General features: G+C 55.1%; 1 protein-coding gene across 5 annotated transcripts in view; it reads left to right on the forward strand.

The window, feature by feature from the left end:
- Positions 1 to 15,923, forward strand: part of Inpp5a (inositol polyphosphate-5-phosphatase A) — a 176,052-nt gene that overhangs the window by 133,856 nt on the left and 26,273 nt on the right. For all 5 annotated transcript variants that reach the window (XM_077105551.1, XM_077105550.1, XM_077105553.1 and 2 more), the window contains exon 9: positions 5,063 to 5,147. In XM_077105551.1, coding sequence (XP_076961666.1) covers positions 5,063 to 5,147 — 85 coding nt within the window. The remainder of the gene's footprint in view (positions 1 to 5,062; positions 5,148 to 15,923) is intronic.

Below are 15,923 nucleotides of genomic sequence, written 5' to 3' on the forward strand. Positions count from 1 at the left end.
CTAGGGGAGTTGCCACCGCTGGAGATGTGATTCCTGTCTTCTGGGACTCTCCCAGAAGCCTCGAGTCTGCCATGTCACAGGATGCAGTGTCCTCCAGACACAGGTGGACAAGGCTCTGACCGAGCAGAGAGCTGGCACCTCCCCCAGTGAGGCTGTCACATCCTGGAATCAGCTGTCAAAGCAGGAGACACTATTTCCAGGCCTAAGAAATTGATTTTTATGGCTCTTCTTTGTGATTCTCTTTCTGAATCAGGCTCATGATATTGATGTGGATCTACTTTTTAATCATAATAGCTACTGACAAGGTAATTAATTTTAAAACAACTCTTTCTTCTTCCTGGTCCAAATGGCACTATATTGAAATTAACAGTGAGTGCGCGAGGCCGGGGCCTGGCACTCAGGCGATTGCGCGGCCAGTGACAGCCTCTTCATCTTGCTGCTGCTGCATGACCTGCAGAGATGGGTGTTGCTGTTAATTGGCTCAGGCTATTATATCAGAGAGAGCAGGGCAGGGAAGCATGATCAAGTTTAGGTTTTTAATGATAGTCTTACAGGAATCCAGACGTGCCCATGAGACTGCCTGGCTGAGTCCCTGGGAGCCCATGGGAGCGTCCTGGCTGGACCTGTCAGCACCATCTCAGTGAGCAGGAAGGACCCAGGAGGCAGCATGTGACTGTCTCCCAGCTCTTGACTTTCTAAAGTTCATTCATTCTGGAGCTAAATCTGGAGTTTATTAATTGTTTGTTTGTTTGTTTGTTTTTTAAGAATTTAGCTCCAAATGTATTCTGCTGCTTAGCCCAGCAGACATTTGCTTCTGCAGTAAGCATCTGCTGAGATCATCTCTGCACGTCCCCGTGTAGGCCTCTGCCTCCTGCCATCAGAGCTCAGCGTGGTCCACTGAGCTCAGAGCTTGTATCAGCTAGCTGGGAGGCCCAACTCCGCAGCTCCAGAGTGTGCACATGAGTGCCCACGCACGTGCAGAAATCGCTTTGGTGTCCTGTGACCTGGCTGTCCCTGCAGCCTTACTGGGCCAGCTCCAACTTGCCTGGCTCCCCTTTGGCCTGTGGGCCTGCAGCCTAGTGCCGAGGCTCACTTGACCTCCTGAGGTAACTGTAGCAGCTTCACTGAACACTCACTGATTGCAGAGCTTTGCACAAGAGAAGGAAATCCCTTAGATTCAGTGAGGAAATCCCTTAGTTCAGTGAGGAAGCTGAACAGGATGGCAGGGTCACCTTCCTCCCTGCTTTGCCTGTAGACCCTTCGAGAGCTCCTGTGAACAGGGAGGGTATGCGTATCTGAGGTGTGCACAGGCCATGCAGCACCCCGCTGTTGGAGAGCCCTCGTCTCTGCAGTCATGCATGAAGTTGGAGTCATACTTTGCATCCCCAGTATCAAGTGAGCAAAATGTGAAGAGAAAAACAGTAGCAAACTCTTGTGTATTAGTCCAGGGGGTGTTGTCTTCATGCTTCACGCTTGCCACTGGGTGTCTGAAGGATGAGCACTCCTGCTCTGGGATGGACACCAGCAAGCCACACCAGAGGCAGCACGGGTGTGTGGATGTGCAGAGCTGCTGCTTTAGGGGTGCCGCCTTCTCCAGTCACCCAGTGCCACAGGAGGCTTCCTTCCTCAGCTCTCTCTAAAACAGAGGGGCCTGGAGCAAGAGAAGGGAAGAGGCCCAGCTGGAGGAAGGCATTCTTCCGGGCCAGCAGGCCTCGGCCCTGAGCCACACTCCCAGTGTGTTTTTCTTCCTGCCTGTGTTCCTTTGCCACATCTCACATACAGCGTGCCCTCTCACAGCAGGGCACTGCTCAGCAGAGGTCACTGCCACCTGCCCGAGGGCCTTGCCATAGGTTACCAGCCCTGGGCTTGTCACCTGCAGCCCCTGTGCCAAGCCACACAGGAGCCATGGTGGAAAGAGGTGAGGAGTGTTGGAAAGAGAGGACCAGGTGTGTCCCTTTCTGGCACCAGCCTGTGGAAGGCTCTGGGGGCGTGTGACCCAAGTAGGTCCTTGCCAGGACAGCTCCCTGGCAGCCTCAGGCTGGAGGGATACTCGGGCAAGTCCAAAAGTGAAAACAAGATGTTAGAAACTGACAGAGGACAAGATCTCTGAGACAGAGGGTACAGGGTGAGTGGGGAGCAGGTCAGTCAAAAGCTGGCAGCCCTGTGAGCACAAAGAGGGCCGAGCCTCCTGGTTCTAACAGACAAGGGTATGTCGGCAGGGTCTCTCTCCCCCAGGACTCCTGGTGAGACGCTCTGACCCAGGGAAGTGCCTCATCCTCAGGTAGCTGTTCTTCCCCACAACAGAAGTCAGCCTCGGATGCTGGGAACAGGTGATAAAACCCAGAGTGGCTTCTCTGCTGCCTTGGTCCAGGGGTGGGTTGGCAGCAGCATCTACAGAACCAGGGTCTCTGGAGTCTGTCTCCCCTTAGCCAGAAGGGGTGGGGCCTCCCAGAGCACATTAGCTCTTCCCTCTTCCTGGGAGGTGTCAGTTTGCAGGACTGTAACCTGGTCCCTCAGCTAGGACCCTGGAAGACGTGGCCCAGGTGTCCTGGTAGGCCCTGACCTTGGGAGAGCGACATGGGTTCTCTGAAGCCTAGGTTTTCCCTTTTAAAGATGTTTATCAGCAGAACAGTGTTTATAAACATTCCTACCTGGAGACCCAGTCACTTTAACTTTAGGTGGTGCTGTTCCCCTTACCAGCAGTGAGGAGGAGGCTGAGCTTCTGCCAAGCCCAAGCCACTGTGGCACAGTCTGTTCCTGAGCAGCTTTCTCAATGGAAAGGCTGGATTCTTTTAAAAAGTAAATGAAATTACTGGCCACTTATGTTTTTTATAATAACCTGTTAAAATCTGGCTTCTCTTTAATTAATATTTAAATTGAAAGCAATTACAATTAAAAAGGAAAATAAGACTGTGGGATTTAGCGAGAAGATTCAACAATTAATACGCAAGAAAAATATGAAAAGTGCTCAGATTGTCTTTTACGAGAATCATCAAGCTGGGCATGGTGGCACATGCCTATGATCTCAGTGACTCTGGAGGCTGAAGCAGGAGAGTTACAAGTTCAGAGCGAGCCTCAACAACTTAGCAGGGCCATGTCTCGAAAAAATAAAAAGGAGCGGGAATGTGGCTCTGGGTTAAATCCCCAGTACCAAAAGAGAAAAAGAATTGTCAATAAGAAGGGCTTCCCGGCTGGGGTTGTAGCTCAGTGGTCGAGTGCTTGCCTAGCATGTTGGAGGCACTGGGTCTAATCCACCACATAAAAATAAATAAGTAAATCAAGGTATTGTGTCCACCTTAAAAAAAAGAAGGGCTTCTTTATATAAATTCACGTGAATTACTAGGGTAGGTAAGAAAGCGGTAGGTCATCTGTGCTGTCCGGGGTGTTTGGGCAGCACCAGCTCCTGAAGCCCCTGCTCAGTCCTGTGGCCCTGATTGACCCATGCTCACCTTAGTGCCCCACCACGGAGGCTTCTGTGCCTGGCTGGACCAGGGCAAGCGAGGACAGCTGGGAAACACGGATGTGCTTGCTCCTGTGGAAGGTAGAGCTTCCACCTGGCTGAGGTTGCCCAGGCAGGATGGCAGCAGCAGCAGGCTGGTGAGAGGCATCCCACGTCTACCACAGGCATCTGGGACCACTGCCCAGAGTTGATGGGGCTGCCCTGGGATTCAGAGAGAAAGGGGCAGGGGACTGCAGGGAAACTAGCCCTGACCTCATTAAAACCAGGGGAAATGCAAGTCCCAGAAAGAGGGCTGACGGGTGTCTGTGCTCTGTCACCATCAGGCCATCAGGTTGAGAGAAGGCAATCCCTCTCAGTAAGGAGTCCGTGAGCAAGGGTCCAGGCCTGAGACGGACTGCACAGTGCCCCTCCCTCCCTCATCAAGGCACTGAGCAAAGAGCAGGGCAGAGGCTGGGTGCAGTGGCCACCCCCATTACCTCTTAGAGACCTTGTTCTTCCAACCTGGTGAGTGGACTCCCTTCAGCAGCTTGCCACAGACCCCGACGAGACATCACACCTGCAAAAGCTGGAAGTCAGGAGACAGGTTTTCACTTCTCTTGATTTCTCACACCAACACATCTAGTTGGAAACTGCCCAGGCCGTAATTAATCAGCTACTGCCCTCCCTGTGCCACGGACCCACAGTGCCCCTCACACTCCGACCCCAGCTCCAGGTGTGCATAGTGCCAGAGCAGCGTCCCCGGACCTCCCCCCAGCCTGTGTTGGCACTCACCAGCACAGCAGCAACACATATCCCTGCTAAGCCAGGACCCGTGGTGCGTGTGGGCTGCACGCGAAGCCCGGAGTTGATCTGAGTGAGGAGCTCCCGCTCCTGCCTGGTTGATAACTGAGTTCCCTCCCATTGCAGAGGCGCAGTGAAGCCAGAGGTGGCCTGGTGCCTGGGCCCTGGGAGACGGCTCTGCCATGACACTCTGTTCTGTCCCAGCGTCCTGCTAGCAGACCCCTGCTGCACATGGGCTTATTTTGCTTTCATATCAGATGTAACTGAGTGTTTACTTTCCTAAAAGTATGAGTATTGATCGTGTGACTGTGTTGTCCAGGCCAGTGGGAGGCTCTGGCCACCTCTGGAAGGGATACCACTTCACTTCCTCGTGTTTTTCAGTGGGAAATGTTCATGAAATAGGGTGTGATTGGCTTAGAAAACACAGGAATCCTCAGCAGGGTGACACCCGACGGGTAGATCACATCTCTGTGTGCCTTGGAGACCTTCGGTGGGAAGAAGTGTGAATTTCCTACACAGGAGGAGCGTCTCGGTGGGCGGGCGGCGTGGCTCTGCCCGGCTGCTGCCTGTCTGCTGACAACCCACTGTCACCTTTGCTTCTCCAGATGCTGTTTTCTTGGGCTTGTGTCATTGGTTGCCTCTCCTTTCCCCATGAGGTGGTTCTCTACTAAGCCCTCTGGCCCAGCTGACTTGGGGCAGCTGAGTGCTGGCCTCTCTGCTGGTTGCTGGGACACAGAAGAGTCCCTTGCTGAGGACACCCTGAGGGAGGGAGATTTGGCCCATGTCTCCACCTGTGGTGACCTCTGTCTTCTCTCCTCCCAGAATCATCGATCAGCGATTCGAGAAAGTTTCCTACTTTGTCTTTGGCGATTTCAACTTCCGCCTGGATTCCAAGTCCGTGGTAGAGGTGAGCACTAGGACTTCCCTCTTAGGCCTGGGTAGCATGCTTTTTTATTTAGCAGAGTGGAGCAAATGGCAGAGTGTTGTCTTGCAAGCGACTCCCCTGTCATTGCTTTGACTGGTTAGCAAAGCTGCTAATAAGCACTCTTCTACTGCCAGAAGATGGGTCTTTCCCAACTACATTTCATCTATTTTGTTGTTGTTTTTTGGTTTGGTTTTTTTTTTTTTTTTTTTTTTTTTGTACTGGGGATTGAACCCACAGGGGCTTGACCACTAAGCCACATCCCCCACACTTTTTATTTTTTATTTTGAGGTAGATTCTTGCTAAGTTGCTCAAGGTCTTGCTGAGTTGCTGAGGCTGGCTTTGAACCTGTGATCCTCCTTCCTCAGCCTCCTGTGCTGCTGGGATTATAAGCATGACTACTGTGCCTGGCTGGAAACCCATTTTGAATTTCGTATTTACCTGTCTGCAGACTGGTGGTTCTATTTCACTTAACAAGGCATTGCTGTCTCTCAGTCCTTGGGAACTCAGAGGCCATGCTGGCTCCTGGGGTTCTCAGAAACCAGGCATTAGATCCCCGTTGACCATGAAACTGTCAGAGCATTGCCCAGAGATGAGCAGCAAGGCCCTCGAGGTCAGTGAGAACCCGTGTGGCCATCATGTGTCACCAAGGGAAGCAGGTTCTGTGGCATGGGCATAGGGCTGTCCTTCCTCCATGGTGAGGTCTGTGGCAGGTGGGTGCCAGTTTTGCATCCTCAGTTCTGGGATGGCAGGCTGAGACCTCTATCTGCTCCCAGCTGTTCTCTCTCAGTTCCTCTGTAGGAACTGTACCACCTTCCCAGGCAGCAGCAGGAGAGGGGCTGAAAGCAAAATGCCCACCGTCTCCACCCACACCACACTGTGGCATAGGCAGCAGGCCCGTTGCTTCCTGCTGAGCCCAGCCGGCCCTTTAGGAGCAGGGTGTGGCCCAGCACAGACTGGGGCCACAGGAACAGCAGCGAATAGATGTGCACCGCCTTGAGCTCTTATCATTATCTTCCAACTAGTAGTTTCCATTCCCCAAAGTGTCGCATCAACCTTCCATCCTTGGTGGAGACTCCTTTCTTAAGGACAGCTGAGCAGGCTTGAGCCTGTCCTGTGGTCACTTTGGTTGATGGAGCTGAGTGATGTGCTGGTAAAACACTCTATTGTTCTTGTGTAATTGAGCCGAGGGCACATTGCCAGGTGGGCCTCTGGGCACACCCGTGTGTGCATGTGTGTGCACACTAAGCTGCACAAGTGGTCTTCCTGGATGCTCAGGCTCCTGGCAGGGACGCAGCTTCACCTGACTTGGAGGAGGAGGAAAGCTGCAGAGATTCCACAGGGAACTGGGGAACCTTCTGTTCATGCCACCAGGTCTGCTGGAAGCTGATGGTGGGGTCCTCAACTGCAGGGGCAGGGCCTGCCTTGTGGAAATCTCTTGGCTGCATCCAGCCTGTTCAGAACATGCTAGGAGGTGGGAGCCCACACTGAGAGTCTCTCCTCGATGGAGACTGAGGTGGGGCCGAAAGCCATGGTTCCTGGCCGAGACTCTCACTGCAGAGCTCTGAGCCTGGCCACTGGCCTGCTGCTGGAGAGCGTGCGGCATCTCTTCTGCTGACAGAGAGCATCTGCCCCGTTCAGAGGCCTCCACTCCTAGCACAGTGGCCAGTGGAAGGCCAGAGCTGGCCAGTGCGGAGCTGCCCACGGTTAGGAAGAGGTCAGAAGAGCTTCAAGTGGCCTTTTCCTGCTGTGTGAAGCAGACATCAGCCTGTCAAGCCTGGGCACAAGTGTTACCTGGTGGGTGTTCCAACCTGCCGTAAAGAAGCGTGTCTCTCTGGACAGTAGTGGTGGAGCTCAGAGTGGGTAGGGCCAGCTGGGTCTGCAGGGCCTCTGGGATGCTGGGCAAGAATGTTGTGGCCACTGCAGAGCAGGAGGCCCCAGCTCTCCTCCCTGCCCTCCCTCCCCACGGAGCTGCTGGGTGTGAACACCTCGGTGAAGCGTGCAGTGCGAGTTCACCTGTATCCCCTTCTGTCCCTTGGCCCTTTGGCTCCGCCATCTGCCCCTGTCTCCAAGCGCCAGTGTCCTGCCCACCAGGGCTGCATAAGTACATTGTGATAGACATGGCACTGGTGAGTGGACACCCATTGCCCTGGATGGGTGGTCAGCAGGACTCACAGCAGCAGCCCTGCCTGCTCTGCATCAGGGTGGCCCCTCTGGAGATCAGCTAATGCTCAGTAAGTTATCTGCCCTGTCAGTGTCCAGGTGAGGCCATGTTGGCTGTTCTACTGGAGAACCCCAGGTGAGTTGTGCCGTGGGGCCCAAGTGTGGGTGGGATAGCTATGCACATTAGGCCACTGTCACCGGGTGGGCCTGTGGCCTCCTGGGGCCCTTGGGAAAGCACCAGGCAACCCCACTCTCAGCTGCACAAGGCTCGCAGCTTCTTTTTACCATAGCCAGATCAGTGGGTAATCCAGGTCCTTAGGCTCCCTGGACACCTTTTGGGAAGGATTCACCTCCTGGGCTGCCAGGGTTGCCTTTGGACTCCCCAGCAGTGGTTAAGTGCTGGGACCATCTGGAAAGCAACTAGCAGATCAGTCCTGTGGAGGGTAAGGTGCAGCTCCCAACCACATGACACCTGGGACAGGACATCCACCAGCATGCGCCAGGTCGCTGTGGCCCTCTCATGTCACAGTGGTTAGCTTTGTGAGTTTCTAGGTGTGGGGAGGAGTGGCTTCCGAGGGCCACTTCATGCTCCCTGGCAGGATTCATCAAAGGTTAATTAAATCTATCTCCTAAACAATGAGGGCCAATGAGCCAGTGCCCAGCCACAGTGCACTTTAAGATACCTGCAGTGAGGTTTCCACACTTCACTTGAGCATCCTGGAAGACTGAGCTAAGAGAGGGAAAGAACGGCCATCTCCAGAAACTGTTCCTCTGCGGCCCAGGTAGGGTTCTCGGCAGGCCTGTTCAGGCCCAGCCTGCCCAGCGTTGTCCTCCTCTTACCTGTGGTGCGTGCCTCCTGCTCTGTCCTTGCCAGCTGCACTGCACATGCAGCAGCCTCAAGACTGGGGTGTCCTGTGGGTGTCTGGGAGCACTTCAGGTGACTCAAGTCCCAGAGCCGTGTGTCTCAGGGCTCGCCAGGCCAGCAGGTGCCACAGAGCCCCAGTGTGGGTGGGATAGTCTAGACCACTTTTAGCGTAGATGCAGGTACTTTGGTGTTTGAGACAGCGCTATGTGGACCGCGGTCCCGTCTGCCTGGAGTTTGGCTCCCTCACCCTGTCCTTATTCGTCCTAGAACCGCAGCTCTGAGTGTGCCCAGTGTGGGGTCCTCTTGCCTTTCTCAGCACCCCAGAGGTAGTGTTGTCTCACACAGGACAAAGGTGGCCAGTTGTGTGGATCCCAGGGGCAGGACAGACCGTCGTTCTCAGGAGAGGGGATGGTATGCAGCAGGTCAGAGGAGGCCCCTGAGTGGCTCCCATCATTGAGAATGCTCACCCCACCAAGCCATCACCCCTGGTGCCCTCTGTAGCTGGTGAACGATGGAATGAGAGGTATGCAGGCTGCGCTCCCAGAGCTGGGGACCTCAGCCGGGTCAGGGACTCTGCAGCCCCAGCGTCATCTGCGGGAAGGCGCTTTCCTCACTCCTGCGTTGGCCACGACCACCTGAACATCTCAGGAGTGTAGCATTGCAAGTGCACCATGTGACATGCTGGCACTTTCTAGTATGTCTATGATGTCCTCAGGTGGGACAGCGTGCCCTGAGTGGCAGTGACACCCCTGGGGAGGCCGCTCCCCAGGAACACCGGTCATCCCCAACATGCTGCCTCCTGGCGGCACCTAGTTGTGTGGCTGGTGGATTTTGGTTATGGCCCAAGAGAAGCCCAAGGCTCCTTGTCCTGGCTTATTAATTCAGCACCTGCAGAGGGGTGGGAGGAAAATCAATGGTTTTTAACTGAATTATTTGCTCAATAAACAAACAGATTTGTCTTAGATCCAATTGTTAAGTTGTTGAAGAGGTTTTGTGGCTCTTTAAAACATATGGGTATTTACTGTTCATTTGGCAAATAAAAATGACCTTTGGTTACATTTTGAGCATACCTTACAAGATGAGTGGGGCAGGCCGAGGGAAAGCATGGACTGGGGCTTCAGGGTAGTTTTATTTCAGAACCGCTCAGTCAAGGGAAGCCTGCGGCTCTGCAGTTGGAGACCTCTTCCTGTGGCATCAGCTGTCATCAGCTTCCCATGAAAATTCCATGGTACACAGGAGGTAGCCCACACCACCTCCCTGGAGCCTGCCCGGGCTGCTCCTCCCAAGCCACCTAACCACCTACCCTTTCTTCTCCATACCATGTTCTGTCAAGAGGGAAGGGAGAGCCAGTCTCAGGGACAGCCCCCAGACTAGTGCTGGAGGATCCTGTAGGGTATTGTGACTCCATCCACCCTCACCCTCAGGAAGCTTCCAGCCATGGTGGCCCCTTCTGGCGATTGTTTGATGGCCAAATTGCACAGAAGTGGCCATTTTGGGATACCAGATGCCCATACCTGCAGACCCCCTCCTTGGGAGCAAAAGAAGGAAGCCATACCCAGCCTCAATCCCTGTGTTCTTGGGGACATGTGCCCTCAATGTGGGTGGGTCACCCCCAAGTGCTTTTCAGATCACTCAAGGTCAGTGTGAGAACAGGAAGGGTGCAGCGTGCAGTCAGAACTTCCCGAGAGAGTGTGCGGTGCTTTCATAGGTGTTAGGAGGTGTTGCCCAAGGGCAGACCTGCCCCTGTATGTTCTGGAAGTGCAGGTGCCCTGGTTGCATGGCATGTGGGCTGGGTGGGTGTGCTCTAGAGTCGGAGCCAGCTTTCCTCCCAGAATGAAGGGGAAGCTGTCTGTGTGATGCCTTAACGGCGAGGTTCTCCTTCACCCTGCTCTGTCCTGGACTGCACAGCCATGCCTGTTCCGTCTTCCTTCTGCCCTGCGCTGCTGAAGAGGCCCTGCTCTTTTAGGGGGAGAGGGCCCATCCGTGACCCTGCCCCACAGAGTGCTTGGGACACCTTGAGCAGCCGTGACACTTCATGCTCCCTGGCAGGATTCATCAAAGGTTAATTAAATCCATCTCCTAAACAATGAGGGCCAATGAGCCAGTCCCAGCCACAGTAAATCAAATGCACTCAGTCCAGCAATTGTTCATCTTGCTGCTTGAGCAGGGTCTGGGGAGCCTCCAGAATGGAGACGAGACTTGGCCCCAGAGGCTCTGGGAGCTGGGTGGGGACCTGCTCATCATTTGCAGTGGACAGAGGACTCCAGGGGTTGGATGGATCTGCCAAAGTCCCTCCCACCCCGCCTGTGAAAGAGACTCTGTGTGTGCAAAGCAAAGAGCTCTGTCCCCTGGAACCAGCAGCTTCTAGTGTTTCAAATGCAAATTAATGCAAACATGCTTGCTTGCGGAGCAGAACTGAAATGATGATACTGTAATCAAATTTGGCACTGCTTAAGCCATAATTAAAACACACTCAGATTAAACACGATCATCTTGTGCCGTCTAGGAGACCCGTGCATCATTACACTAATTAATAATGCAGTCTCCAGCTCAGGCCCACGGGGGATTGTTCCCAGGGTATGTTTTATGCCTTGCACAGTGGCAGCTGGCAGCTGGAGCGCTCAGCTGGCCATGGTGACGCATGGTGACAGTGGTACCAGGCGCACCCATCTCCATGTGGCCTGGCTGTGCCACACCTGCCGCCCATCACCTCCTGACAGTGGTGGTGACGGATGTGTTTGGGGGGGGGGCCTATAGCCATTTTCAGAAACTAGTTGCCAGTTGCCTACAGGTACGTGTGGAGCCTGTTAAGAGCAGGGTCCTGGGAGGATCACTGCCATCCCAGCCATTCTGGGCAGAGCCTCCCAGCTGGGCTTTCAAAGCAGCCCCAAAGGAAAGCCCCACTTTGGCTCTGTGCCCCCAGGAGACCAGTGTGGGAGGGGATCACTATGTGTGCCCAATGTCACATCCACTTGTGTGAGGAAGACCATGGCCAACTGCAACTGCCAGCCTGGTGGCATGAACCCTGGCCCAGACCACATGCATTCTGTGTTTTCAGGGCTGTTATCAGCCACAAAGCCAGCCACGCCCTGGTCAGGGCTCTCGTTGACCTCATGGGAGGACCCCTGGCTGCTTCTGTCCCTACCCGTGAGCTGGTGCCCGTCATTGCACCAGTGCACTATAAGCTGGGCATAGCCCACCCTTGTGCCCAGCACAGTGGTGTCAGGGCAGGGGGAGTTCTCTTAGCTAGCAGTGATAGTTTTCTCTGATTTTCAGGAAAGTGGAATTTTCCCGCCGTCTGGAAGTGAGGTTGCAGGAGGTGAACTAGGGTGGAGCCTGGAGCCAGTCCTAACTGAAGCAGTAGGCGGTTAGCCCCGAGGCCCCTTCCGCACCGGAAAGACCACCCTGTCCCTAAAAGCCTGGGAATGGTCATCGTGGGTGCCTTCTTTGCCAAGTGCCTTCCCTGGTTGTGCTGCAAGTTGGAATGCCCTGAGGACCCTGCCTGTGGGCTGGCCTGCAACTTTTTGCAGTCCCTGCCTTCCTAGCTCTGCATTTCCTGCTCCCAGGGCCTCCTGTCTCTGAGCGCCCCCCAGCCCCAGGCAAAGCATGCTTGAGTTTGTATGAAAATGTGTGGGCCCTGCAGTCTGAATGTCAAGAGTGTGGTGTCCACCAGGACCACTGGTACTATGGTGATCTTCACCTTGTCCGCCCCGTGAGCCTAATTAACAAGCCAAGTATTCACCCTGATGCTGGGGGACAGAGATGCATCATCCACAACCTGGCCACAGACTGCTTACTGACCCCTTCCAGCTCCCTGGGCTTCAGGGTCCCCATTTGAACCGTGTGGGCATGTGTGGCCCCAGGCACGTGAGAGGCTCAAACCCTGGGGAGAGCCAACTCGGGACCTTTTCCTGTGCCCTTCAGTCCTGCTGTGCCTGTGAAACCGTTACTCTTTTTTTTTTTTTTAGAGAGAGAGAGAGAGAGAGAATTTTTCTTAATATTTATTTTTTAGTTCTTGGCGGACACAACATCTTTGTTTGTATGTGGTGCTGAGGATCGAACCTGGGCCGCACGCATTCCAGGCAAGCGCGCTACCACTTGAGCCACATCCCCAGCCCCGAAACCGTTACTCTTGAGCGAGGAATTCCCCTTGACAGTTTCCTGCTGGCCTCCAAGCTCTGGAAGGCTCTGATGGCCTCTCTGCATCCGTGTCCCCCATGGCCTGGGATCTGGTCTCCACATCAAGTGACTTTTGTTGTTGGTGGTGGCTGTTGATATGTGCCCCTGTTGCATGCCTGCTAACTTTTAGGGTATAGCCTGTGCTCATCCCAAAGACGAATGTTAAGAAGCTGTTTTCTGGCATGTTCATCAAACTTTCAAATCACCAGTGACAATGCAAATTTTAAAGCCATGGGTGTCTGTCTCTGAGCTGGCAGTTAAATGACAGGTAGCCTCATTTTCTACTGCATGAGTGTGTGACTTGAGAGGATGTCTTCATGCATTAGATCAAGGAACAGGTTGTTACCTGGGACAGACAATGCTGACTTGGTGTCCGACACTCATGGGCACCCGAGGACTCAGTGTCTCTGTCAGGATTTAAGATCTGAATTCTTAAATTCACCTTGCAGTGACCTTCATTCACACCTGGGATCTTTGCTTGCTGACACTTGGTGGGGTCAGCGGTGTTCTGAGATGCAGCTTTGGCCCTTGATTCCTGTCTGTATGGTCAATACATCCAGGTCCCTTGGATCCAGCGGAAGCATGGGGCCTCGGTGCTCACTACGGTCTTCAGTAGTGACTCGGTGGTGCCCTTTGAAGGGGAGCAGTGCGTGTGAACCTTCAGCGTCCCCAGGAGAACTGTCTGAAAGCTGAGGGGGGTCTGTGCTCGGTATGCCTTCTGCTTCCTGGAGACCTTCGCAGGATCTGAGCCTTGCAGGGCTCTCCTTTACTCGGATTCTCTGGAACCCCCTCCTGCCTCTTCTTCCCTTACTCCAGCCGCTCTCACCACCACCACCCGCCCTTTCCTCCCTTCCCAGCCCCTCCCTCCCCTTGACCCCTCCCCCTCCTCTCTTGGTGGGCACTGTTGTGCCCCAGCTGGCTCACCCGGGAGCTTCCCCACTTTTGCTGTCCTGTGGTCTGTCCTGTTTTTCACTGAAGCCTTAGGGATCGTGGCTTAGGCCCTAGTGCAGTAGAGTCACGAGAAGCCAGCAGTGCCTGCAGATGCCTCGGACACAGCGCAGGTGTCTTCCTCCCCCTGGATCCAAGACGAGCCTGAGAGACTCATGACCCCACGTGGCCTCTGCTGAGGTCCATCAGGACAGGCTGTGGCTTCCTGTGGCCCCGTCTTCAACCTGTGGAGGACCTTGTTTTACAAGCATCTTGTTTCAGAGATCCTAGAACATCTGCATATGGCTGAAGTTTGGCCTGGCCAGCCCATCTGCTCCTGTCCCCTTTGTCCCTGGGCCTTTGTCCCAATTTCATGCTATCAGAGGGTCTGGTTGTTTGCCTTGTGAACTTGTCAGAGGGATAAAAGCTCAGGAGCAGGGTCACGTTGAGAGGGATGGGCATGAAAAATTGGCAAAGTGTATCTTTAGGCCCGCTGCTCCTTATCTCCAGTGGGAGGGAGCACAGCCTGGGCTCTGCCCCTCCTGGTCCATCCTTTGCCTTCCTCCTTCCTTCAACACCCCACGGGTACCCCTTGAAGGCTGCAGGGTGCCAGCAGGCAGTGTGCTGGGTCAAACTTGCCTTCAAGGGCCTTCTCTGCCCTTGCTACAAGGGGAAGTGAGCAGTGATCCAAGGTCACTGCAGCCTGAAGTGCTCCCTGGGAGTAGCATCTGGATCTCCAACCTGACAGGCCCCCAGAGCCTCGGTTGTCAAAGATGCCCTCCAAGTTTGGCCCCAGGGCTGCATCAGATGGGTGCCCCCATGTGCTGGGGCCCATTGGAGCTGCCTGGTTTGAGTGGCCTTCACACAGTGACACAGGCCATGGCCGAGTGGGTCCCCAGTTCTGCCCTTACCATTGTGGCAGACTTCTCTATAAGGAGCTCAGCAGCGAGCGTTTGCAGGTGTCTGTCCTTGTGGCCTGCACAGAGCTGCCTTCTCAAGGAAGGGGATTGTTTTGCTGTTCTCAAGTTTAAGGTTTACTTTTAACTTGCCGACTCACTTGTGGCTGCTCTGCAGATGTGTCAGAACCCGTAGCCCTGGTACCTGCTGCAGCTCCTCCCGGGAAACCTAGGGGAGCACCACTGTCAGCCAGGGCCCACAAGGGAGAGCCAGAGTCCCTCACACCCTGGGCTGTGGGCAGTGGACTTGGCGTGTGCTTCCCTGTGGATGTCCTCCTGGAGTGCTGGGCAGGCGTGGGCGTCACAGCACAGTTCCTTCGGGAGGTCCCAGTTTGCGTTTGGGTTGTTTGACTGTTAGCCGTGGACCCACAGGGAGGGAAGCAAGAGGAGGCAGCTCCTGGGGAGGTGAAGAAGTGGGCAGCATCCGGCCCTTTGTGGGGCCAGGGTCTCTTGCACCTTGAACAGCCTCTCGACAGCTGGCTGCTAGGTTTCATCTGCCCACTGAAGTCAGGATGGAACTTGCCCCCACCTCTTTGTGCTGCCGCTGGTGAATGACAGGCCACCCAACAATGGCACTGTCAACCCCTCCCCAAGTGTTGTCCTGAGCCAGACAATGCTGTGTGCGGTGGCCTCCAGGTCCAGACCACGTGTCCAGGAGCCCTCCCTACCAGCCTGCCTGTGCTCCCCTGGCACAGGTTTTGGAACAGGCTGTGCCAGAGCCAGTAGCTGGAAGAAGCCAACGTAAGGAGTCGGGTCCTTCTATGCTGCACTTCCCAGGCTGCTCCAGGCGGCTCCGGGCAGCCTGTGCATGGGCCACTGCCAGGAGGTCTGCAGCAGCAGCACCTGTGGCCTGTCGACTTTTGATCTGGGCAGTGGAGCTCCTCAGCTGCCTCCCTCCAAGAAGGTGCTGGCACTGACAGCAGCAGAGAGGCAGCCCTCCTGTCCCTTCGAGCAGTGTCTTAATGCAAAGCACGCCTCTGAGCACACGTGGCCTGCGCTCTCCCAAGTGGGTACACCTGAACTCTCTTGCCTCTGAGGAGCAAAGGCCACTGGCTGTGCTGGTGCACCCTGTGTCCACCCGAGTCCCCCAGGGGTGGGACCCACATCCACTTCTCCATGGCCCACTCCATAGTTCCTGCCTCAGTCCAGACCAGTCTTCTGCTGCTTCCTGCTTCCTTGTCTCTGCTGCGGTTAGGTGGCCTCCCTTATCTCCTTACTCTTCACTGCTGGCCCTCCTGGTCCCGGCCACCTCTCCAGAGTCCCCCACAGCCTCTCCCAGGTACCCAGACCACCGCCTGGTCCTGGTGCCCTACCTGCTCTGGTCTGACCCATGCTGTTCTTCCTCCAGCAGGGTCACTAGCTCCCCACTCAGATCCCCCACTAACTCCAGTGCAAGACTGTCCCCCTGGCTGCCCACAGGACCTGGCACTGGGCATGGAGAGGAGGCAAGCGCAGCATGCACAGGTGGTGGCTGGATGCTGAGGGCAGCCATGCCCTCCCCAGCTCTAGTACTGGAAACCCAAAAGGCATACTGATCAGGGTGTCACCTGGGAGTCCCTGTCTGCCTGGTCCTGGGCACCAGCCTTTTGGTGGATGTCAGGGGATGGCTCATCAGTGAGCCCTGTTCCCTCCAGCCCCTGCTGATGGGGCTGCTTGGCAAGCAGTGACAGG

Source organism: Callospermophilus lateralis, chromosome 15 (genome assembly GCF_048772815.1).
Source record: "Callospermophilus lateralis isolate mCalLat2 chromosome 15, mCalLat2.hap1, whole genome shotgun sequence".
NCBI lineage: Eukaryota > Metazoa > Chordata > Mammalia > Rodentia > Sciuridae > Callospermophilus > Callospermophilus lateralis.